The 23,217-nt window shown below is 34.9% G+C and overlaps 5 protein-coding genes and 1 long non-coding RNA gene across 10 annotated transcripts; 3 read left to right on the top strand and 3 right to left on the bottom strand.

The window, feature by feature from the left end:
* Nucleotides 1–114: 114 nt before the first annotated feature.
* Nucleotides 115–2,010, top strand: LOC109544959 (transcription initiation factor TFIID subunit 8). Its single transcript, XM_019915387.2, has 5 exons — nt 115–405; nt 518–616; nt 667–854; nt 909–1,059; nt 1,639–2,010. The coding sequence occupies exons 1-5, from the start codon at nt 279–281 to the stop codon at nt 1,947–1,949; spliced, it is 876 nt and encodes a 291-aa protein (XP_019770946.1). The 5' UTR covers nt 115–278; the 3' UTR covers nt 1,950–2,010.
* A 356-nt stretch (nt 2,011–2,366) lies between these two features.
* LOC109544958 (RING finger and CHY zinc finger domain-containing protein 1) lies at nt 2,367–7,390 on the bottom strand. The gene is made up of 7 exons (XM_019915386.2): nt 6,963–7,390; nt 6,764–6,909; nt 5,050–5,211; nt 4,781–4,936; nt 4,433–4,711; nt 3,279–3,372; nt 2,367–3,217 (listed from the first exon to the last, which is right to left on the bottom strand). Exons 2-7 carry the CDS (start codon nt 6,857–6,859, stop codon nt 3,105–3,107), a joined length of 900 nt encoding a protein of 299 aa, XP_019770945.1. The 5' UTR covers nt 6,860–6,909; nt 6,963–7,390; the 3' UTR covers nt 2,367–3,104.
* Nucleotides 7,391–7,476: 86 nt separating this feature from the next.
* Nucleotides 7,477–14,388, bottom strand: LOC109544953 (leucine-rich repeat-containing protein 49). Its single transcript, XM_048667247.1, has 12 exons — nt 14,263–14,388; nt 13,875–14,212; nt 13,650–13,817; nt 13,320–13,598; nt 13,107–13,260; nt 12,906–13,045; nt 10,190–10,530; nt 9,640–10,132; nt 9,233–9,415; nt 8,948–9,146; nt 8,253–8,486; nt 7,477–8,192 (listed from the first exon to the last, which is right to left on the bottom strand). Exons 1-12 carry the CDS (start codon nt 14,290–14,292, stop codon nt 7,998–8,000), a joined length of 2,754 nt encoding a protein of 917 aa, XP_048523204.1. The 5' UTR covers nt 14,293–14,388; the 3' UTR covers nt 7,477–7,997.
* On the top strand, nt 11,364–12,297 carry LOC125504785. The gene is made up of 2 exons (XR_007281695.1): nt 11,364–11,960; nt 12,019–12,297. It is a non-coding gene; the product is annotated as an uncharacterized LOC125504785 (long non-coding RNA).
* A 61-nt stretch (nt 14,389–14,449) lies between the features above and the next one.
* On the top strand, nt 14,450–15,954 carry LOC125504784 (39S ribosomal protein L54, mitochondrial). 2 transcript variants are annotated; one of them, XM_048667248.1, is made up of 3 exons: nt 14,450–14,546; nt 14,613–14,821; nt 15,505–15,954. In XM_048667248.1, exons 2-3 carry the CDS (start codon nt 14,719–14,721, stop codon nt 15,816–15,818), a joined length of 417 nt encoding a protein of 138 aa, XP_048523205.1. In that variant the 5' UTR covers nt 14,450–14,546; nt 14,613–14,718; the 3' UTR covers nt 15,819–15,954. The 2 variants fall into 2 exon arrangements, with proteins under 2 accessions (XP_048523205.1, XP_048523206.1); XM_048667249.1 differs by lacking the exon at nt 14,450–14,546 and having other exon boundaries at nt 14,609–14,821.
* Nucleotides 15,955–17,292: 1,338 nt separating this feature from the next.
* On the bottom strand, nt 17,293–22,995 carry LOC109544955 (protein regulator of cytokinesis 1). Of its 4 annotated transcripts, XM_019915383.2 has the most exons (11): nt 22,783–22,995; nt 21,610–21,764; nt 21,362–21,548; nt 21,027–21,300; nt 20,698–20,967; nt 19,805–20,023; nt 19,514–19,747; nt 19,257–19,455; nt 18,379–18,575; nt 18,144–18,177; nt 17,293–17,618 (listed from the first exon to the last, which is right to left on the bottom strand). In XM_019915383.2, exons 1-11 carry the CDS (start codon nt 22,857–22,859, stop codon nt 17,599–17,601), a joined length of 1,866 nt encoding a protein of 621 aa, XP_019770942.1. In that variant the 5' UTR covers nt 22,860–22,995; the 3' UTR covers nt 17,293–17,598. The 4 variants fall into 4 exon arrangements, with proteins under 4 accessions (XP_019770942.1, XP_019770941.1, XP_048523724.1 ...); XM_019915382.2 differs by lacking the exon at nt 18,144–18,177 and having other exon boundaries at nt 22,783–22,993; XM_048667767.1 differs by lacking the exon at nt 18,144–18,177 and having other exon boundaries at nt 22,749–22,783.
* Between the last annotated feature and the right edge of the window lie 222 nt (nt 22,996–23,217).

Below are 23,217 nucleotides of genomic sequence, written 5' to 3' on the forward strand. Positions count from 1 at the left end.
CTTTCCTGGAAAACAAAGGTGTATGGACACCGTTAGAATTCACCATGCTGCGCCACCACACAGATCACAGAGTGACCTCTGTGATCTGTGGCCACCATTCAACTACTGCTATAGGTTGATAATCTGTGTACTGCTCCATAGATGAAGACAACTACAGCTCTTAACCTCACTTTATTGATCACTTGAACATTTCAATTCCAGAATTCCAGTTCCTATAAAAATATTCAATAAATACTCATAATTAACTGAAAACCACTTTTTCGAGGAAATAATTAAATATGGATCAACAAACCGACCCCCATAGGAAAATGATTGTAATGTCAGTCTCAAGCGTTCTGAAAGAATGTGGCTTTGATACTGCTGAAAAAGATGCTTTGGGGACTTTAACTGAAATGATGCAAGCGTGTAAGTACCTACTTGGAAAAGATTATCTGATGGATGTCCCTTATATGATCAATAAAAATCCTTGTAATAAATGATGTCACATGAATATTCACTTTTCAATGTGTATTTTCAGTCATTTCAGAAATAGGGCTGCTGAGCAGAAACTACTGCGAATTGTCTGGTCGAGTCGAGCCTCTTATTGCAGATATTATTTTAGCGTTTTCTGAAATGGGTAAGTTAGTTAAAGCAAACCATTAGCGAAATAATAAGATTGTTTTATAGGGTTTAACTTCAATACGCTCGAAGGCTATGTAAAGGCAGGTAAACATACATTGTTACCTGCGCTGCAGCCTCAACAAGCTCAAAAGCAGCTCAACATGTTATCGGCAGGTTTCAAGGAACCTTTGCCGAGTCACATTCCCAAACATTTACCACCATTCCCTGACCCTCATGCATATGTTCGGACTCCTGTAAGTTCGCCGTTTTAAAATTGGAAAATTTTCGACATGATTTGTCTTTCATAGACTCACAAACAACCAATCATCGACTACGAATCAGTCAGGGAAAAGGCTGCCATGCAGAAGAAGGATATTGAGAAAGCTTTCACAAAGTTTCTAGCCAAAACCAGCGCCACACATAACTTGTTTGATACGGAGGAAGGCAATATTTTTCCACGTGAGTATACATATTTCAATGTTCTACCGGTTGTTTTTGTGGACTTATTGAATATTTATCCTTCATCTGCACATTTATTTTTAAGCGGGTAGAAGCACCAATTTTCGAATTAAAAGATAGTTCCGATGGACACGGTTAATATGTTCGTTAAAAATTGTTATGCGTTCTTTATATGAATAAATAATATCTCGCTTGCTAAACACAGTTTCCAAAATACACAACTTTGAAAGCTTAGAGCCCATTTAGCAGGCGAACTGCTGATCAAACTCTATTGTTGTTGTAAATAAGGTTTTTCCATTTAATGTGCGCATAAAAAAGCTCGTCATTTGGATATCTGAGCGCGTCTAAAAGTCTAAGCTCTGCAATTTAAAAATTAAAGTTGAAAGTCCTCGGCAACGTTGATAAAAATAGCCCCTGATCACTATACGCTTTGGAAATGTGAAATTGTAAAATCTTTTGCGAGCCCCTATGGGATCCAATAATCTCTATAAGTAAAAAGTAAGTTTATGTTCCTTGATACAAAAGTTATTTGGGTCTTAATATTGAAATAATTTCAGAAAACCAACTATTTATTTCTAGTTATCGCGATCAAACCATCTTATCCACCGTATTTGAGTGCTCTGTTACCTCAAGATCAAATTTTCGACCCAGAAGACTTAGATTTTGATCCGAAAAGTCAAATCTTGCAGCAACAGAAAGAGCATAAAGAAGCCCAAAACATCAAAAAGGAGAAGGAAGAGGAGGCAAACCAAAGCGAAGAAGTGGAAAATAAACCAACTGAAAACCCTAAAAACGAAGAGAACAATCAGAGTAATAGTTTTATTGATAATCCGTATTTGGCGGCAACTAAGATGCCAGCGAAGGAACAGACTATCGATGTTCTCAGCTGAAAAACGATATCATTCGTAACTTAATTTAGTTTATAATTTACAAATAAATTATTCAAATTTAGGTATATTCACTCTAACGACTTTAAAAAACATTTAAAAAATCTACAAAGGAAATGTTTGCGCATATGTAAAATTTTACATGTAAAATGTACCAAAAAAATTATAAATGGAATTTTTGGAAAATCAAACGGTCAATGACATTGAAGAAAAAGGCATTCATCAAGTGAATCAAGCCATACATACGCCTTGAACAACATTACAAAATGTTCCATTTTGTAATTCCACAAAAATTTCAACATGAATGAATATTCAAAAATATTGGTTGTGCTGCTACTTCGATAATAATATCGAAGTCAAATAAAATCATAAGTTATAATTCGAAATAAATTGGATTTTAAATAATAATAAATTATTGCATGCGCTCCACCATTTATTAAACTGAGATTTCTCACATCAAGATGTACACAAAAGTAAAAAATCTACAAATATATTGATGAAAGTGAAACTTAGGTCATCTACAAAACGCTAGCAAATTTCTAAGATTAGAAAAATTTCCTATCCGTAGTAAGTGTATCTGCATATGTATTTTCACAATAACTCAAGAAGTGAAAGTGATCAGTTGTAATAGCGATTAGATTATGATTTAAATCAGTCCTACTTCTACGACATCCATATAAGCTGCAAAAATTATAAACTTACACATATAATAATAGAACAAACCGGTCTTTAAATTCTATGTACATAGCGTCTAAAAATATCAGTTCGTCGGCTCTGGTGTTTACCAGATTAAAGCTGCCGAATAAAAGTACAGCTTCGTTCATAATATTCTTCAATAAGAAGCACTTTTGTAAACAAAATGCTGTGTTCTTTTACATAATCTCATAAATCTGAATTAGTATTTGTTTCAATCGATCTACAAACTAGCTTAATATCCATTGGCACAGTAGATCGGAGTCAGTTTAAATACGTTATAAAGTGAATACTACTTTCTGCTTCGAAAGCGGTTTTTGCAGTGCTCAAATTTCCACTTACCTGACTTCAAAATGTCAAGTTTCAAAAATCAACAAGGTTTTCGAATGGCTTAAAACACATCAGCAATAGGAAGATCACAAATGAGCACAAAAGAAATGTGACTAACGACAAGGAAACCAAATGCTACTGTGCCAACCTATCTCGAAGTTCCTGCATATTGCCATTTTCTTCTGGTTGATCGTTGTTATTAGCAGCATTACTTCCTTCCCCATTAGCCGGTTGATTATCTAGCGCGCCTAATCACATAAATCAAATGCTTTTTAGCAAGCAAATATCAGCACGATGCATTCAACTTACCTGTAGGATTTACCGGCCCTTTAATACGGCAAGTGTTATAGGAGCCACAGTGGCAACATTTAAAACCTACCACATGAAATGGGACCATGCTTTTCTAAAAAAAAATATAGATTTTTTACACATTTAATAAATGTGGATAAGCTCAATTTTCGCCTGTTAGTGACAAAAGTCGTAACTGCAAAATTCATTGTTTTGAATCAGAAAGTTGGATCTCAAACTCGGAATGCCAGGCAGATATAATTTCTTTACAAGGTACTTAATACATGTTGAACATAATTTGTATTCAGTCAAAAAATGTTTAATGGCATTTCAATGATGATCACGTGTTTCGATGCATTTCCCACAGCCGAAACAAAGTTTTGAAAGTCGTAAACCTTCCCCATTTTTTTAAAGGTTTTTCCAGATTGTAGTGGTATGAGTCGGCCGACATGAATGCGTGGTCTGGCTCAAAATATTTTACTGTAAGTGATTAGACGACACGTGAAATATGAGCAAAATCCAGTTTTCTTCTGTGATTAACAGTTTCCAAGCCATATAATGAGGTTTTCATGGTCCAGTATAGACAAGAAGGCATAAGAGGTCTTTATTATATACGACTTTTATCACTAACAGGGGAGAATTTCTCGTAAAAAATGGCAATCAGCAGCTGAACACGAGATTTTTGTTAAACTTTAAAACACTATAATGCACAAGAAACTGATCATAATTTTTTTTCCACCGTTACTTCATCACCTTCGATAATTTGCGCAAAACGTTTGGAAGCAACTCTAATGACCGACGGCTTATAAGCCCCGAGGTTTTAACCGACCGATAGTATGGGAAAAGAGTAGGACAAAAAAATGTAATTAGGACAATGTAGAAATAGTGCCATATTATTTTTTTGCGCTTATACATGTCTAAAATTAATATCTTAGAACGAGCTCAGTTAATACTTTCGGCGCATTTTCATTTAACGGGGTCCCAATATACCGAGATCAAATGTTGGAACGAAGCAAAAAATTGTACTAACATTCTAGCTGGTTCAAAACTCTAGTTCCAGCTCAGATGCTTCTGAGCACGAAATTCCATAACATCTCTCTTGCTCAATTTGCCAAAAAACTTTTCGTCTGCCCTTTAAAGTGTCTACCTTAATAAAAAAGTATTTAAGTATTTACCTTGTGACAATCCTTGCACAAAATATAAACCATGTAATCTTTATATTCCGGAGGCATAAGGGTGTCCGCCACTTGCTGATCCAAATATTTCCAAAGCTGCGTCATATCCATCAAGGAAGTTTGGCAAATGGGGCAGGCATAATGTCCGGCTTGTAGAAGCTGCTCGAAGCAGGTCCTATGCAGAAGGTGTCCACACATTGGAATGTGGCACGGTATGCGGGAAGTATGGATATCCTCCAAGCAGACTGGACAGTTTGATCGCGATACATTTTCTACACACTAAAATAAACGCTTGGTAAATTTAATATTTTTTCCATTGTGGTTCATGCATATCTGTAAGTGTTTTACCTTGTGGCCGTTTTGAAGTTGCACCGGCAAACACATGTTGCATTTTTTGCAGTGAAAAAATCGTTCAGCACCGCCTATTCTGCAAATGCCGCAGCCTTGACAGTGAAACTGGTTTTTCTCTTCGTCATCAAATAAATTGCACTCCAGGCACACGTACTGAAATAATTAATTGGTATGAACAAAAAAAAATTCTCGCAGTATATCACATTTTCAGTCGTTAATCGCATTAATATGCCAGTTTAATTCTGGGCTAGATATATTTTTATTACCTTTCCGAAACGGACGCCGCAATTTTCACAGTCAGCTTTCACAGGCTGCCTGATGTAGCAGACAGTGCAAATCAGCTCAGTCACTTCTTTTCTATTCATGGTGTGATTTTCATTTTCATCATGACAAAAGCGGCAAGTGTAGACTTTCTGGCAACAGGGTGTCTAAAAAAATTATTTTCAAAAATCATAACTAAATCTCCAGCTTGCTTAAATACCAAATTTTTGTCGTAAATTTGCCATTTTTTAATCCCAGGATTTTAATCGAATTGATTCCACTGTTTATAAATGCAGTGTATAAGAAAATTTATAAAGATATTTTAACTAGAAGCAAGCAATCTGAAAGAACTGATTTTTTGTGCAATAAATCTGAAGATAATGCAGAATAGTCCTCAGACAAAGCGGATAACTCGCTAAAAAGAACGTTATGACGAAGAAAATTATGCTGAATTACTTAGTTAATTACTTCTTAAGAAGACATTTATCTTAATTGTGGAAATATAGCAGCCTGACTAGATATAAAGTGTCCCATGATGAAAAACATGTATTATTTTTGTTTCTTTATCATTTTATTTACTTCAAAAAAATACATATTTCCAAATATTCAATTTAAAAAATTGCATTTAAATGTTTTCAATTTGATCGCATTTTGTCTTGACAATATCCTTGATGAACCAACACCTCTCTTAAGAACAGAACGGTATTGGATGAAGGCATCGCACGCTGCACGCAAGTGACTGTGATATACGTTACCATTCCTGCTAAAATGTTTTCTTGAGAGCTTCAAAACTTTCTTATTTTTTGAGCAAACTTTTGCACTCAAAATACCGCAGAAAGAAAAATCTATTGGGTTGGCATCCGGAGAATTTGCCATCTATCGTCATTTCGTGTACTTTTCATTCACGGCTTGGCTTTTAACTCATTTTTCAATATGTGTTGCACTTGTTTAAGCATTATGTGCAGTTCAGAAGCCATTTTTCTTCCACTCCAACGCGGATTTTGTTCGATTCGTGCGTTCACTTTTCGAATGTTTCTGTTTTGCAATGCTGTATGCTTTCAGTACGTTCGAACTGATTAACGATGTCCTTCGCAGCCAAATAAAGAGCAACAATAAACACACTGTTACGTTTGAATTTCATCGCGTATAAATTATTTTCTATTTCAAATTAGAGTAAAATGCTTTGAAACATACATAAATAATATGATTAACTACCATCAGTTAAATTTGCAGTCATCTATCGAAATTAATTCGCGAGATACACCCTAGGTAAGTTAGAGGACAATTTATATCAACCACTCTGTAATTTTTTAAAATGTTTTGGAAACTTAAATATATTCTTTGTTTGCAATAACTACTTTTTGGAAAGTAGCTCCCTAACTATACCGGTGTACCCTGTACTTAGAAAACAAAGAATAAAATATCAGCTAAAGCCCTGCCTAAAACAGGTAACGAAGTGCAATAGCTGCACTGTCCCCACTAGACCAAATTGTACATTTCAATTAGTAGGACTACTTTTTCAAATGTATGTGAACCTGCCAGCTTCAAAATACTGCAGCTTTTCATTCTCTGCTTAGAAAACAACTGTATGATTTGTTTCATTAGTTTACTTTCGTCACAGTTAACACGGTCTAAGTAAGTAGTTCTAAAAATACTTTTGAACAAAAAGCATTGTTTGTCCGCAATAGTTTTTCAGCATTCATTCGCAGTTTGACTTACCACAAATTTGGATTTTCTTTTATAATGAGCGCAACCCACGGTTTTCACTGCTTCTTCTGAGGGACTTTCAGCCTCTGGGGTAGATGACAATTTCATGTCGCTGATAAAAATAATCTCTTACGCTATTAATGCACGACAAATTTGACCTACAAAAAATGCAAAGGAGAAATTCTTCTATGGGCAACTAAATTGAACTCACCTTGATTAGAATAAATGGCTGAAAATTCTGTACGTTTAATATTGAACAGTTTAAGGTGACTAAAGAAAACTCCAAAATTCAGATGTTCAGAACAAAACAGCTGTGATTTAGCACTTGACTGATTGATGAAGTTGGCCAAAGTCATAAATGTCAAGCATCTGGCGGATATATTTTTAACAGTTCTAGCTATGAAGTGATACACAATCACCTAATAATATTATTAATTTCTTGAAAATGTTCCTTGATTCAAATATTTCCTTGACTTAATATTAGCTGCGTTTGCTATTCCTGCCCCGAAAAGTTTATCCAAATTCGTATCAATCGCTAAATGATAACTGCGTTACGATACATATTGCCTTTATTCGTGAATCGAAAGTCTCGATTAAAATTGGCAATTATTAACACAAGAAAGTTGTTTTCAAGTCAACTTCAAAAATATTATTAAAAAAATACGAAAAAACCAACTTGAAACCATAATTGAAAGGTGGATTTATCAAATCAAAGTCGGAGCATATAAGTTAATTATAAAATTAAGTTTAATTAGTCATTCAAGACAGCACTTAACAATATTTATCAAAACAGTATGGTGAATCGAAAAGTGTCAATAAATATGAGGCAGTGTCTTGATTGTTATATATATAAGAGCGGCTCCTGAAAAATAGTTGCTTTTATGAAATATTCCATATTTTATAAAAATCACTTGTGCAACTACAAGATACTGTTACTTTAACTGCTTTGTTGGCTTTTTACAAACTTTTAATTTCCTTTTTAAACGTATTTTATTTTATTGCTTTGCTATTGTTTCAGAATTACTCCCTTAATTACACAATACGTTTAAACTTGAGTCAACAAATGTTTCCAAATAACGGGCCCGGACAAGCCAGTTAATCAATGAATTAATTAAACATTAAATTCTGTATACAGAACGGTTCATTTATCATGTATAACTACTACCGTAAATGGACTCTTATTTTGCCCCTGTACACAGATGTTTTCTTGTCGAGGAAATGATAAATTCCAAGAGAATTTCATTACCTACTTCAGTTCTTGGATTTTTTGTTTAACATACAAGTCGAGTTGTGAGTAGTCCAGTAACGTGTTTTGCGTAAAATCGTGCATAATTTGGGGCCAATCCTGATCTAATATTTTCAGCTTATTCATAGCATTAGTCATTTCTTCTAACAGGCCGCATATGTGCTGCCGGGCCTTTTGCCTTAACGCCAAATCATCCTTGAAAAATTATTAAAACCAATAATAAGTAAAAACATTTCACCTTGTTGAAATAATTACCTGACTAACAGAGCCTTTTTTCCATTGTAACGCCTCTTTGCTGACAACGCTTCTCAGTGCTGGATCAGCTCTCATGAGCCATTTTTTCGCATTCTGTTCGGTCACCCCATGGTTCACATCGATTCTAAGCCGAACCAGCAAAGGCTGTAATAAAGCACTGGGCAAAGACCACAAAACCAAGTCGCTCAAACTTTGAAACTCTTCATTGGCCTTTCTAATATCTTCTTCGGTGATCTGTAATAGAAACATGTTTGCCAAAAACCCTACATGTTTTGATCGAAAGCAGTAAGCACTGTGGGCTAAGTCATGTAGATTTTTCGTCAGTTAAACAAATAGTGGTAATTTAAAACGTCCTCACTAATTTATAGTAATACCGAATATAGAATAGTATAATACCGAATTATTGGTAAAATTTATTGTGGTTCCTACACATCAGAAATCAAGCTCTAAAAGTTTGTCATCTTCCGCTTTCTTCTTTCTCTTATCTTTTTTTATTTTTTCACATGCAGTGTATACAAATGATCGTGACCTACTGATTATAAATAATTTTGTCGTTTTTGTAAATTAGATACATGCGTTTTTATAGTTTTTTTACGTTTGGTGAAGACGCTGAATTTCACGACTTAACCCTTTAATGTAGCCCAGTCAAGTAACATCCTTAAAGCTTATGTATCTCAAACGTATGAACTGCTAACCATTTTCTCATTTATAGTTTTTAATCCCCAATGAGCCAACCGATAAACTGCGTAACTGTACCACTCTTTATTAGCGATCGGGTTGCCCTCCGAGTCAATTGTAACCGATGATAGTCCTTGTACTTCTGAGATGGCGTTCAATTGCCCAAGACATAAAATATTAGTTTCTTTGAACACGTAGTGATCGGCGTTTGGAAATCTGAAATAAAATGAAAAAGAGGTTGATTGTTCAAAAAAACAGAAATCGAATCAAAGTAGAAGACTTGGAAAACTTCCTAGACTTACCTATTTTTAATTTTATTCAAAAAGCCTACAATGCTGTTAAAGTTCACATAATTGAACTTGATGGTAGTGACATCGTGGGCTTTAGCAATATTCCATGGCTTGTCGATGAATCGTAAGGCTCCTTGGCCATATACGTTTAAATGTCTACCACATATTTCTATTAAATAATCTCCACCTTGTTCTCTGAAAAGCATTATCTTAGTCTTATTTAAAAAAAAAAGCGTTATACATTTTGTAGATAAGTTCTATATCGTTGAGGATTAGAGGTTGAATTTATCTTAATTGATTGCTCAATTCTGAAGAAAAAAACACTCTTTAATTTCCGTCGTACGACCAACTGTTTTCCGGTAAAAAAATCCCTGTAGATATTGTCTCGAACGGTTTATAAACCAATGTTGATCACTTACCGATCTTTCGGCACTACGGGCGACACAGATGAGCCCTTCTTTGCCTTTGCAGTGGCAGCTCTACTGTTGCCTTTAACTGGCAATGTCCGATTACTCACTGCACTTTTCACATTTCTGCCTGAAGTTGTAGTACTGTTGGATTTTGTGCTGTCTTTTTCGCTTTCACTGCTCACCACGCTAATAATAGAGGTACTGTTCGTATTAGTAGATCCTGACAAATTGCTCGACGTATCCTCTGGGGTGCTGTTCGAAGCCTTTTGCGTTTCCCCTGAGAAACTAAGATCTCGATCAGACAACGCCACCGAAATTTGTTTAATAGCGCCGCCCAAAAGGGTCGGTTCCTTGCTGATAATGTCTTCCTGTTCGGAATCGGACTCAGACGTTTCTGAGCTACTAGAGCTAGATTGAGCTATTTCGCTCCCACTCGCCATCGAACTTGAGCTATCAATGTTAGGCCCCAAACTGGACAAGCTGCATGATCTTTTCAGTAAACCTGCTCAATGAATATAGAACAGTATGTAGATAAAGCTAATATTTCAAATAATATTACCATGGTCCTTATAAGCTTCGCTCTGTTTCTCCAACTTACTAATAATCGGGACTAATATGGGAGGCAACTTTAACAACTCATTTGAGGCACCACTGGAAGTATTTTGGGAGGTTTCAGTATCTTGAGACATCGTTCTAACCACGTGTAATTTTTTGTTCGGTAGTAAAGGCACTTTAGATGATAGCTTAATGAAAGACTTGGACTTCTGAGGAGAGGGCTTAAGTGGCGGCTTTATGTTGGGATTGGTTAACGATGTGAGGACGAAATCACTACCAGGTTTCAAATTTTTCATTGATTTGTCTACTGTAGTCACGGTATTTGCTAGGCACTTGGTTTGAGATCTAAAAAATAACTTATTTACACAGGCTTTTTCAGGAGAAGATTAAAAACTTCAATTTGTTACCCACTAATAAAAGTTCGTTAGTCTAAACTAAAGATATTTGCTTAAAAATAAATTAGACGACTTAGACTTTTATTTTTTGACGAACTAAGATTTTTTCTTCAAAGCAGGGTTTACTAAGAAATCTATACAAGGTGTCCCGTTAGCACCTGATCAAAAGGGCAGTGTATTATATTACTGGGCTCAAAAGATAACCATACCTAACTTTTATTAATAAAAAAAGTTTGAATAAAAAAATAAATTTTATTGTTATTTTGTATTATATTATATTATTTTGATGAAGCAACCGAGTTCATGCACTTTGGGTGTGCACAAAAGGTGCTTGAGTGTCTTGGTACAAAAACTACTTGAAGTTTTCATTCGAACTAATCATTTCTTGACATGTTTGTGCGCCAATCCACAGCAAGTTTCATTGAAATATGTCTAAACACTCTTCAGATAATAAAAATAAACGTAAATTAAGTTTCGTTAAAGCAAAAAATCAATTAATGTCTAAAATTATTAAGTGGGAAGAAAATAGAAATAAATTTTGGCGCAAACCCTAGGAATACTACAAGATTTTACAAAGAGCACATAAATGTCAAAAAAGGATTATACAGAGTGTTAAACATATATCGTACCACCATTTAACAACATTTTAGTAAGTTTTGAAACTGCGCGGATATTCGGCACGTTTTCAAACTTGAAGGCAAAAAATTCAACAGCTCACAGAGACAGCACAAGATCTCTCTAAGACGTCTTCTTTATGCCGCTATTATGTCTGAACGTCGTATGTCTCTGGAAGACGTCTTTAAGACATCTTAAAGATGTCTACTACAAGACGTCTTGTTAATGCCTGACACAAGACGTCTCTTAAATGTCTACTACAAGACGTTTTGACGAACTTGCTCGAGTGCATCCGATTGCAGTGAAAACATTTAATTTCGTTTATTAAATCGTCTATTGCGGTTAGTTATACACTGTATTTAGCTGTTTAGTTTTTTTTTAAATTTGTGAATTTACGATTTATACAGAACCGAACACGAAGCGAATATGTGCAAGTGGTAAGCTAAACAAACATCATATATATATGAGGGGCCACCGAAAGACAGAAAATTTACAATTCCCTTGAGTTCGGTCAGTGGTGACATCGTTTCACAGCCTGGGTGCAGCTCAAACAACTCAACGTTGCAAGTGCAACAAGTGAACCAATCACTAATCCTAATGTCAATGACAGTAGTGAGTTTTTATGTCATAATTCGGATACTGATTCCATAGCAGACGACAATGAATTTGAAGGTTATCCTACTTATGATCGTTAACATTTTGCAGTATATATCAAAGCAATTATTTGTGACGCTCCTGCAAAATCATATGTAAAATATATTAAAGGTCAATCTGACTATTCTTCCTGTTCAAAATGTAATGTTGAAGGAAATTACTCTTATAGGGTCTATTTTCATGACATACATAACCTACGTATAAGGAGAGATTGTGACTTCCGACAAAAAACTGATGACAACCATTATACTGGGAAGCCAATTTTAGAAAAACTACCCAAACTTGACATGATCAAATCTTTTCCGTTAGACTATATGCACTTGGTTTGCTTGGATGTTACTAAAAACTCTTGTTATTATAGTGTTGTGGTAAACCTTCAACAAAATTATCTTCTAACAAAATAGCCTGTATTTGATAGGCAAAATACAAAAAAATAATGAAATAAAAACATATTATTTTACTTTACATTTCTAATAGGGAATTTCTCATAGAATATTCCTAACACCCTTGAAAACGCCTTTCAAGAAGATGTCTTTAAGACATTTGTTCAAGACGTCTTTAAGACATCTCTTCAAGAAGTCTTTAAGACATCTCTTCAAGACGTCTTTAAGACGTCTTCATTTGTTACAAACGAAAAATGTTGTTACAAATGAAAAATAACGTCTTTAAGACGTCTTCAAGACCTATACAGACGTCTCACATATCTGAATTAGACATCTTAAAGACGTCTTTAAGATGTCGTTGTGCTTTTTGGGCATACGATCATGCAACGAAAAAAACAAGAAAACTACAACGGGAATAAACTTGCAATTCATACAGAGTGTTAAAGATACATCGAACCACCAGTTAACCAAATTTCAGTAAGTTTTAATCAATCTCAAGTAAACGTCCGTAGTTGTGGCCAAATTTCCAAAAAAATATCTTGTTTGCCCCTTAACTTTAGATTGATGCCAAGCTAATAATCTGCCTTAATGCAAGCGGATACTTATTATTTATTTCTAAATACCCTCTACCAACTGGAGTAATTGTCTTTAGATCTTAGCTGATGTTACGTACCTAAGTAGTTCCCAGTTCGTTCTGGCATTTGATATCACCTCTTCCCTCCTATAGTTTAAAGAAGTCTCACTGGTTAAATCCATAAAGGCGGCATTAGTATTTTCCTTGTTTCTTCTCCAAGCCATTGCAGCTTTACGAACCTATTAAGCCGGAAAAAAATGCGAGCAATAATTTTAATTTAAATTCACCACTAAAAATTACCTGGTCAGTAATCAGCATATTGTTTAACTTGACTAGATGGGACAAATAAGAAACTAAAAATGATACGCAATCGCCTGATAAAAATACCGGATTCCCATCTATCGAAATTTCTTTAATATTTGGGGACTTGGCGATGCTACTTATATCTTCAACGCTACAAAAAATTGATCCAAAAAACGTCCAACCGTAAGTAAGTACTTACTATACGCTTACCTTTGAAGATCATTATTGCTAACAAACAACTTGGTCAGACAATACAATTCACCACATCCCAGCAACTTTCTTAGTCGATTTCGTTTCAAATTCAGTTCCTGAAGAGAATCCAAGCCCTGTAAGTCCTTTCCCCCCACAATACGAATTTGATTTCCAGCTAAATTCAACACTTTCAACTCGGATAGTGAAGTGAGGCCTACGATTTGTAAAATTTGGTTGCCATGTAGGTCCAAAACCTCCAGTCTCTTTAAACATTCTAGGCCCTCAATCCTTTTAATCCTACCAAAATAAGAATTGAAATCAACTCCCTAATTAACTGGGTAATTTCACCTGTTTTTTCCCATAAGCAGCACCCGCAAATTCTCCAACACTTCAAGGCAATGAATCTGTTCCAACTGATTATCGTATACATCTAAGAAAACAAGAGTGGGAAACTTCTGTTTTGTCAAAGTCTCTAAATTTATTATCAAATTGTGCTGCAATGATAATAATCTCAATCTGAAACGAAAAGTTTTTTTAGCATGTAGGAACTGTAGTCAGATTGTTGGTACTTACCTGGACTCCCCCTCTATAACAGGAATATGCGTCAGGCCTCTTCTATCTAAACTAATGCGGTCCGGCTGTTTTTCTTTCTCGTTTTGTGTTCGTGAAACGCATAGGACACCGTCTGGACCTGCTTGCAAAGCAATGCAGTCATACACGGGATTCTCTTGTGCTTTAGATATGCTGGCTGCATTTAAAGTGCTATGTGATCGAACATAAAGCGGACGCCTGCTGTTTAGCGGTAACGCCGGAGCTATTTTAAGCAGCTGCTTATCGGAGTTATTTTTCGAGCTTGGAGCGGTGGCATCTGAAGTTTTTTGGGGTAGCAACCTAACGCCCTTCTTTTTCTCCTAAAAATCCTGGTGTTAAACCACTAAAATGGGACCGGAACAGTACTTACGTTAGTAGCAGCAGTGCTACTAGTTGGCATTTATATTCCATAAAGGAATGTTCTTTCACTGATTTTTATTTAATCATTTTTATGAAGATTTTTTTATTTTGTTGCCTTTTTGACATTTATAACCCAAATTAAATGCGATTTGTTTATTGTGGTTATGTTGCTTAGTGATGGTTGCTGGTGTTCGTAATATGCACTTTTTGTTGTTATTTAAATGTGTCTACGTTGATTTTATAATTTTTAATAGTTCTAAAGTCTTAACTGTTGATTCATAATTTAGTCAATTTGTAGATATTGGTTTTTAAACCATTATATATTTTTTAATATAAAATTAAAAATAAATAGATTTTTAGGTTATTCGGCACTGGTTTGACATTACTGACGTTCTTTGACTTCCGTCCGTGGCATCTCATTGCCATTTATTGCTAGTTAAATAATTAATAATTAATTCCGGTCCAAATGAGTGTAATCAGTTTTAAAGCCGCAATGGCAATAAGTAGAAATGTTGTTGTGGGTTTCCAATTGAATTTTCCAAGAAACCACTATGCAAAAGTCGCCAGTAGTAAGTACTTTTTAGCAGATATTTATTGTTATTACTTAACTTATGTATAGTACTAATACGGGTATGTAAACTTTAATTCGAAAAAAGCTGATGAAAAAGTCGCATTAAGAACATGCAAGACTTATTGGCAAAGGCCCATAAAATTCAAACTAATCGCTCATCTTTTGGGACTCCATTAAAACAAGAGAGACCGACGGTTTATTGTATCCCCAGTTATGCAGGATAATTAATCGAAAGTGAAACAATCATTTTCCGGCACAGTAAAATCTTTCATATGCTCAGAATAATACGTTAATTAATTAACGCAATAAAAAAGCAAAAAGCTGTGTGTTTTCGTTTTGACCATAACGTCTTGAAAATTATTTTGAGCCCCGCCAAGATCTCTATTGCTGTTGTACGAACGTATGGAAATATTTTGTATCTATAATTATATACATTTGAATCAGTACTTAAATTGTAAATATGCCATAGAAAGCTTATTTCTGCATCTAGTTTTTGTGAGGCTATTGCAGGAACAAATCCGCGAAACGCAAACGGTTAAAATATCCGACTTCGTTTATGCAAAAACGTGATAAATAGTAAATGATATTAAATAAAATGTAAATGTATTAAATTATAATAGTTTATAGATTATTTGTTCTTATCAGCCCAGCAATAGAAATATGTTTAATTTATTTCATTAGGTGTTAGTATGCTGGGCATGAAGAAGAAAAAAATTGGGGGCAAAGCTGGTGCAGTAATTGAAAAAAAAGTGTTACCTGTGGAAACCGATCCAGAAAGACTAGTGAATTACTGTTGCGGTTCAAATATATACACAACGGGAGAAGATGTGAAACTAGGCGAAGATAGCGATTATCCAGACTGGCTTTGGGAGATTCGAACTGGCCCACCACCACCCTTAGAGGAACTGGATCCCAATTCCAAAGAATACTGGCGAAGAATAAGGAAAATGGCCATTAAGAGACAGAATCAGTTGAAAAAGCTCAACAAATTTTAGGGACAAATCTATATTGAAGTAAATGGGATATTTGTTATAAATGAAGTTTTCCCACAAATTCTTCAATCTTTTCATAGCGTTAACTGTGTTCAAAGGCGAACGATTGCGATAAAGTAAGAGAAGCGAAGAAGATAAAGAAGAGTGTTGTCCTTTGCCCCATTCATATTCCCGTTTACAGCCAGAGGATAATTTATTTAATTCATTATGGGTGTTCCTCTAATACAAAAATTACCCACTCACACTGTATCAGTTATTTATCATTGTTTGTTTTATAATCAGTTGTTCGTTATTTTCGTAATAGTTCTTCCTGTTTTCAATCTCGACTTCATGCAAAGCTGAAATGTTGTGTATTTCCAGAGAAAGGTATTTGCTTGAAATGTTTGTTTAGTTTGACGCTAAACTTTATTCTGCGATACTGTACAATAACTGCAAATCAAAGCACTTTTGAACAACTCTTTTGTTACAGATATACAGGGTGTCCCGTAAGCTCATGATCAAAAGAGTACTGCGATATTCTTTGGGCCAAAAGAAGACGATCTGCCCTAATTTTTATTAACAAAAAATGCTCCTCTGCTATTAAAGGTCAAAGTTCTTCAAAAAATTTATTTTTTTCAAAATATCGGGAGAGAGAATGGTACGATGTATTTTAGTGAAACTCGCTGTGAATTTGTTCTTATGTAAGACTCATATTTTGATGAACCAATCGGGTTCAGCCGTTTTGGACAAGTAGTGATTTTTTTACGCAAAAACTATTAATGCTACAAGATTTTACAAAGAGCACAAAATTGTGAACAAATGATTAGTGCATCAACTTAAAAAAATGAGTTGATTTCATTCTCCAACTAAAAAATTCTGGTAGTTTTTGTACCACGACACTCAAGAATTCAGCACTTGTCCAAAACGGCTGAACTCGATTGTTTCATCAAAATATGAGTCTTACATAAGAACAAATTCACAGCGAGTTTCACTAAAATACATCATACCATTCTCCCGATATTTCGAAAAAAATAAATTTTTTGAAGAACTTTTACCATCAATAGCAGAGGAGCCAGACTTTTTTATTAATAAAAGTTAGGTCGGGTCGTCTTCTTTTGGTCCAAAGAATATCGCAGTACCCTTTTGATCATTAGCTTACGGGACACCCTGCACAGTCGTAAATGTAGACATATGGTATTATTAACATGGAGCAAAAATATCGACTTCAACTTTCGATAATTTATTGCGTTCCTGTTCTTCGCGGAATTTCATTGACAAATCTTGTTTTAGAGAACAACGAACACATTTGAGATCTGGCATTTCATTTTGGCAAATGCAAATACGACATAAATAAAATATTTTCCAAAATGTTGTCCTACTTCTCACGGTCGTTGATATTCAATCAATTCGTCGTTCTTTCGCTAATACAAAATTTACCGACTCAGACTTGTCCCACCTGTATCCTTCCATTTATAAATTCTGTATTGAAAAACACATAATTTCGATATAGTATATTTTAAATTAAATTTTTCACGGTCATAGTGTCATTTTAAGTCGCACAGTCAACTTACTACACAACAGAACGCAACGAACATTAAAAAAACATATTGCAACGAAACAAAAATTTAAAAATCATATTGCAACGGATCAAAACAACAATTTCAGGTTGGTCTTACAAGTACTGAGTTGAGACGGAGTCTTCGGTGTTAAAGGACTTCTAGGTGATGGCACGGTCAAAAGAACTCTGTTCGGTGTCTTTTTTGAAGGTGATATTTGCTCGTGAATAATCGTGCTGTGTGCCTCGTTACTGGAAAGTTGCTCCATCTATAATAGAATTGAACTAATTAGGAAACTTGCCAGAACGCAATTATTTAGAAACTATGTATGAATTTCAATAAACTGTGCAAAGCTGCAAAGATCGAAAACTATTTTCCAGAATATGACTAACGGGCCGCAATTCAACATAGTAACACCCAGTTAGTGATAATAAACCGAAATTTAACATTGAGATCGAAATCATTACGAACTATTGGACTTAATATTATGTATTATCGATATTTGCAAAGAACTTATGAATGTTAATCTATGCAAAATTAGTAGACTATGAAATGTTCACTCACAAATATCGTAGTGTTTAGAGAGATATACATGCATTAATGATAGCCCCAAATCATGTTCAAGCATTAAGCTAACTAAGCAAGGCAAAGTGTAACCACAAATGACCTGCAGTAAAACCCAAATCTGAAAAAACTAAATGAGTCCTAAATCTTAAAACAATCAACAAAAACACGTATTTAGGATCGGCAAAAACACACAGCTTAGCTAAAAGAACAAAAACTTGGTACTGACCCTTTCGAAAAGAGCTGTTCGCCAATGGAGCTTTCTGCAAATAAATTATTGCTGTTAAGAGCTAAATTGTTAGACATTATGATTAAATTTTAAAAAACCACATCCCTCCTACCAAGAAAAAACTTGCAGACAATGCTATGAAAAGAAGAAATATTAATCCTGAAACCTTCAACCACCTAAAAGTTGCAGTTTTGCAAAGAAAAAAATCATGTATCATGGTGAGGTGACTCATTACCTCAAATTTCGTATAGGTTGTGCTTTGAGTATCGTGGTCGCTTTCTTCATTAATGAGGGGAGCTATTCGACTGGTTTTTCGACCAGACTTCCTACGCTGATGCCTCTCTATAGATGTTTGAGATCTTCGCTTTTGGCCTGCCAGGGGACGTGTAGCCACAGTTATCTTTTTTTTCGGAAAATGTTTTGCTAACGGTGCTAGAAGATAAGAACCATAGGTATTTATTGATTGATGTTTTTAAAATAAAGAGAACAATATTTCCTGTGGAATTTATTTTAAAAATGGTTTTAATCTACCTCGAAAATTTAGATGGAAGCACGCTTTAGCGGACAAACTAATTTTTCCAAGAACAACTAATATGAATGTACCAAACTTCGGATATGCCGTGGATTATTTTTATTTTTATAAAAACATAGAAGAAATGAATTTAGCAAAAAACAAGACTCTTAAAGCTAACATATTTTATGATTTTCTTCAAGTGAGTTTATTCCACAATAGAGATAACTAAAGGTTCAGATGCAAGCCGAACCGACAAATAAAAAATTCTGTCTGTTTCTTCCATTCCATTGATTGTTATAGCAACTGACTTACATATTTTTCAGACTTTCAATTCTGATTCTGACCAACTTATAAGACAATTGAAACTCCAAAAAAATTAAATGCGAATTTTTAAGTAAAAGTTAAGACGGACGGTCACCAAAATAAAGCAAAATTGCCCAACAAACAAGCAATAAAAAAATACAAGTGTCTTGTATATTGACTATGCATTTACACCAATCACCAGATTACACCAGTAGTAGAAAAGTAAAATTAAATATTCCACGTAATCTCGTAATATCTAAACGTCGTAAGATCAAGCAGGCAAATATTCTACTCACTGGCTTTAGGATTCTTCTGTACTTCATTTTTTAGTTTTTTTGTTGGATTTGGCGAGGCTAATAGCTTCCTTTTAGCCGTAGGCGTGACGACCATTTTACTAGTAGAAGCGCCAAAGCAGCTAACAGGTAACTTGGTGCTACTTAGCCCCGGAGTTAGTTCTCGTTGCATCTTACGGGCGCTCAGCTTCATTCTGCGATCCTGAAAAATAACTGATTAGAAATTACTGCAAAACTAAACGTTTAGGAATTATTCTTACAATATCACGCTTTTCATGCATATATTGTATAGTAGCTTCAGGAGTTTGACCAAATGTCGTAAATGAAGCCCCAGAATTATTGTTCTTGTATTCTTCACATAGAGCAAAAATATCTGCTTCAAGTTTCGGTATGAGTTTTGATAACTTATTGCGCTCTTTTTCTTCTTGCAATAAGTTTCCACCTCGGTTTTTGTACCGGTTCGTTGCTGAAGCATTTTCCTCCAGAACCCTTACCTGAAGAGTTTACTTGATCATTGCAAACAAATATTTAATATAATTGTATATAACTACCGCTTGCCACAATTCTTTGTGTTTCTCCACTAATTGTATCAACTGTTTGTTATCTTTGTAATATTTCTCCCATTTATCAATTTCGATTTCATGTAAATCTAATAAATCTTCAGTGTAACAATCGCTATAAAAGCACGTAAATGAGCTTTTTACCGATTCTGCACAATGGCACTTTCGCCATAGTTCTTCCAATCTACTTCTTAGTTTTTCAACAAAATCCTAAAAAAAATTTAAGATGAAATTAGTATACAATCAGATATTGAAAACAGCTTCGTTTTTGAGATACAGGATGGCAAAGTTAACATTTTATTTTCATTTTTTTATTTAAAATTAGCAATATTTCAAGCAAATCTGAAGATACTGTTATAAAATTCTATATTCTGGGACTTATTGCAACACAATGTAAAATAGAAGGCTAACAATTTGAGAAAATATTCTGACAAATTCGCGATAATCCAAAAGTGTAAGTAATTAAAAGTTAAAAATCGTTATTTTACTTTATACCGGGTGTTTATTTTAAAACTTCCCACCCTTAATAGCTTTGTTGCAGTTAAAAATATAAATATTGAACGCCCTTTAAAACGTTGTGCCACTTGACCCCCCTTCCCATTTAAGATTCTAAGGGTGACATCCACCCCTCCTAAGGGGTTGAAACAAGGAGGCTAAAAATATTCATTTAAAGTGTCCCCTTACAAATAAAATTGACAGGTTTTTCGGATTTTTCATATTTTTAACTGCAAGAAAGATATAAAGGGTGGGAAGTTTTCAAATTGACACCCGATATGAATTTTTTTATAGTTATACATACAGATTTAAACATTGAACAACGATAAACAGGGACGACAAAGTAGGGTCTTCGATTTGAAACTAGCACGAAAATTACGGTAAGTTACCTGTATATTTTCCTTTTTCAACACTTCACACCTGCGCAGCTCTTCTCGTAACTTTTCAACAACATCCAAAGAACTTCCGGCATGAAGAGTCCTGAAATCATCACGATACTTCAAATCAGTTTCAATCATGTTCCACAGATCTTCTATTCGACTTCTCAAATGCGCAATGTCGTCTTCGATGGATTGCTTTATTTTTTCCAATTCTGCGGCAAAACATTCCAATTGTGCCATATTATTTTGCGTAAATTCCACGATAGCATCAGACAACACCTAAACAATACAGTCAGTGATTATTGCGTATTACTTGAACCGTTAGCGCAAAGCTGCACCTTTTTTTCAAATTCGCAGGTAGGTTTGTAGTGGAGCTGCTCAACGTGTTCCGCAATCACAGCTTTCAGATGGCAGAATCGTTCATGTCTTTCAAACAACGTTGTCTCTAGTTGTTGAATAGAGCATTCGTAAGTATGCAAGGCATCAGCAATAGGCATTCGAGGATACTCCCATTTAAGTCTGGGCTCTTCTCCCAGCGATTTGCACAAGGTCAAGTACTTCTTTTCAAACTTTTTTAGCTCCTGTATTTTTAAATTAAGTACCGATTCCCATCTGTAAATTGAAGCGGCCCAATAAAATAGAATTGAAATTAAAGCCCCCCAATATCACATACTTTGCGATGTAATTTTGAAGTCGCTTTTGTTCTTCGTAAAGACAAAGACCATCAGCTCCAATATTAGGCATCGGTTCCTTTAACGCCTCACATAGCCTTTGAAGTTTCTGAAGTAAAATTTGGATGGTATCGGTAGTTTTGTCTTGCACTCCTAGAATATCATTCAGCATATCGCGTAACAGAACGTCTGAAATCGGTTATATGAGAAGTTAGTTGATGTATTAAATTAAATAAATGCGAGTACATACTCAGAGTTTCTCCATAATGTTTTCCCCAGTCTTTAGTGTGTTTTCCATCGGCACCGCCTACCTCTTTAGCCACAGCGCACCAATTGAGGAAGTTCAACCGTAAGTCCTCTTGGTATTTTTGCAACATATTTTGCGCCCAAGGCATATCTTCAATTCTGGCAACGATAAAGACAATAGTCAACTCTAAGTAAATTGAACCTTAGTAATTCTCAATAATTGCAGGATTAATAAAGCCAAACAGACGTGGCAATCGATCTTTCTCTCGAGTCCTTAATAAAGATAAAACGCAACAAGTACACTTTCAAGAGACTAGAAAACTAAACAGTTAAACATGAAAATTCGGCGATGGCAAAGGATCCACCTAAGGTTCTAGTGGGAATGAAAACGAATATTTGCAAAAAGTTTGTTGAAGAATTAAGTATCAAAACAGAGAAGAAATTGATATAGAAAATGTCCCTCTATTACAAAGGCGTTTCATTTAGGTGTAACTGAAGAGAAAAGAAATCCATGTGTCATTTACACAGTGGAAATCAAGATGATACTAAAGGAACAGCAAGAAATGTATTATTTAAAATAAGCGCATCCAACGAAAATCAATAGTTTTCATTCATGTCGTTAGATATGTAGTAATAGTTATGCAGGATGTTAGAATAGGCATTCAGTCTCTTCATAGCACGTATTCACTTGTTATCCCACCTTATCGCTATACCTATCCCAAGATACAACAAGGGCTGTCCCAAAGTACACCAAATTTAACCTTAGACCATTTGCAACTAAAACCATTAGTCCCTTGACCAATAGCTCTATTGATTAGAATATAGGGCAACCGAATATAGTTCTGAGTAGACAAATAATGGTAAGTGCATATAATGGTTTTCATCCCAAAGTACACTTTTATCTATCGACTTAAATGGTTTATTCCGAACTCGTTTTTAGATTACATATATACATACATACATACATAGATATGTTTCGAACTGCGTAAAAATCAAACCTTTGATGAAGGTCAGAAAAAAGCACTAGTTTGGGCGGGAGTCATATATACAGCCTACAAGTACAGCTAGGTACAAGCCTTTGCTAAATGTCTATCAACGACCTTATCAGTAAAAATTCCTCAAATAAACCTGGTTGTTGTTCACCTATAGGCAAAAATATTCATTTACAGCAACTCACATGGCTTCATCCAGATCTTTGAGAACTGAACTATCAATTTCCGGTTTCTCACTCTTATCACCTACTTGTGCACTCATTGTTCTTATTAAATATTGCAAATATTAACAATTTTAAGTACTCGGCAACGTTAACAGGGCCAACCTGGGAACCGACCAACCCTAAATACTGTTGAGTTTGATTTGAAATACCCGTCGTAACTGAACATTCAAACGTCATTTGAGTCAATGCGCAGAACCTCATTGGTCAACCATAAAAGCGACGTAATTTGACACAGGTCACAGAGTCCACAGATTCTCTGTGATATGTGGACATAAGCCCGAATATTTTTGAGAAAATTAATTCTAATATTCCTGGCGACTGGGACCTAGTTTTCTAGTGATAACGTTTATTAATGTTTTTCTTAATTTATGTTACATAAATCAATACTCTTGGGCC

The sequence above is a fragment of the Dendroctonus ponderosae genome, unplaced genomic scaffold (genome assembly GCF_020466585.1).
Source record: "Dendroctonus ponderosae isolate FM_Combo_2020 unplaced genomic scaffold, Dpon_F_20191213v2 Dpon_F_20191213_6, whole genome shotgun sequence".
In the NCBI taxonomy this organism is placed as follows: Eukaryota; Metazoa; Arthropoda; class Insecta; order Coleoptera; family Curculionidae; genus Dendroctonus; species Dendroctonus ponderosae.

Excerpts from the sequence above, each read along its gene's own strand:
- LOC109544955 (XM_019915382.2), bottom strand. The coding sequence starts at position 22,859 with ATGAGTGCACAAGTAGGTGATAAGAGTGAGAAACCGGAAATTGATAGT. Across the intron at positions 21,549-21,609 it reads ACATTATGGAGAAACTCTGA|ACGTTCTGTTACGCGATATG; the intron begins GTATGTACTCGC and ends AACCGATTTCAG. Across the intron at positions 19,456-19,513 it reads TGCATGAAAAGCGTGATATT|GATCGCAGAATGAAGCTGAG; the intron begins GTAAGAATAATT and ends GTTATTTTTCAG.
- LOC109544959 (XM_019915387.2), top strand. The coding sequence starts at position 279 with ATGGATCAACAAACCGACCCCCATAGGAAAATGATTGTAATGTCAGTC. Across the intron at positions 855-908 it reads ATGCATATGTTCGGACTCCT|ACTCACAAACAACCAATCAT; the intron begins GTAAGTTCGCCG and ends TGTCTTTCATAG. Across the intron at positions 1,060-1,638 it reads GGAAGGCAATATTTTTCCAC|TTATCGCGATCAAACCATCT; the intron begins GTGAGTATACAT and ends ATTTATTTCTAG.
- LOC125504784 (XM_048667248.1), top strand. The coding sequence starts at position 14,719 with ATGAGTGTAATCAGTTTTAAAGCCGCAATGGCAATAAGTAGAAATGTT. Across the intron at positions 14,822-15,504 it reads CTATGCAAAAGTCGCCAGTA|GTGTTAGTATGCTGGGCATG; the intron begins GTAAGTACTTTT and ends TTATTTCATTAG.
- LOC109544953 (XM_048667247.1), bottom strand. The coding sequence starts at position 14,292 with ATGCCAACTAGTAGCACTGCTGCTACTAAC. Across the intron at positions 13,818-13,874 it reads GTTATAGAGGGGGAGTCCAG|ATTGAGATTATTATCATTGC; the intron begins GTAAGTACCAAC and ends TTTTCGTTTCAG. Across the intron at positions 9,147-9,232 it reads TTGAATAAAATTAAAAATAG|ATTTCCAAACGCCGATCACT; the intron begins GTAAGTCTAGGA and ends ATTTTATTTCAG.
- LOC109544958 (XM_019915386.2), bottom strand. The coding sequence starts at position 6,859 with ATGAAATTGTCATCTACCCCAGAGGCTGAAAGTCCCTCAGAAGAAGCA. Across the intron at positions 5,212-6,763 it reads AAAGAAAATCCAAATTTGTG|ACACCCTGTTGCCAGAAAGT; the intron begins GTAAGTCAAACT and ends TAATTTTTTTAG. Across the intron at positions 3,218-3,278 it reads AGGGCCGGTAAATCCTACAG|GCGCGCTAGATAATCAACCG; the intron begins GTAAGTTGAATG and ends TTATGTGATTAG.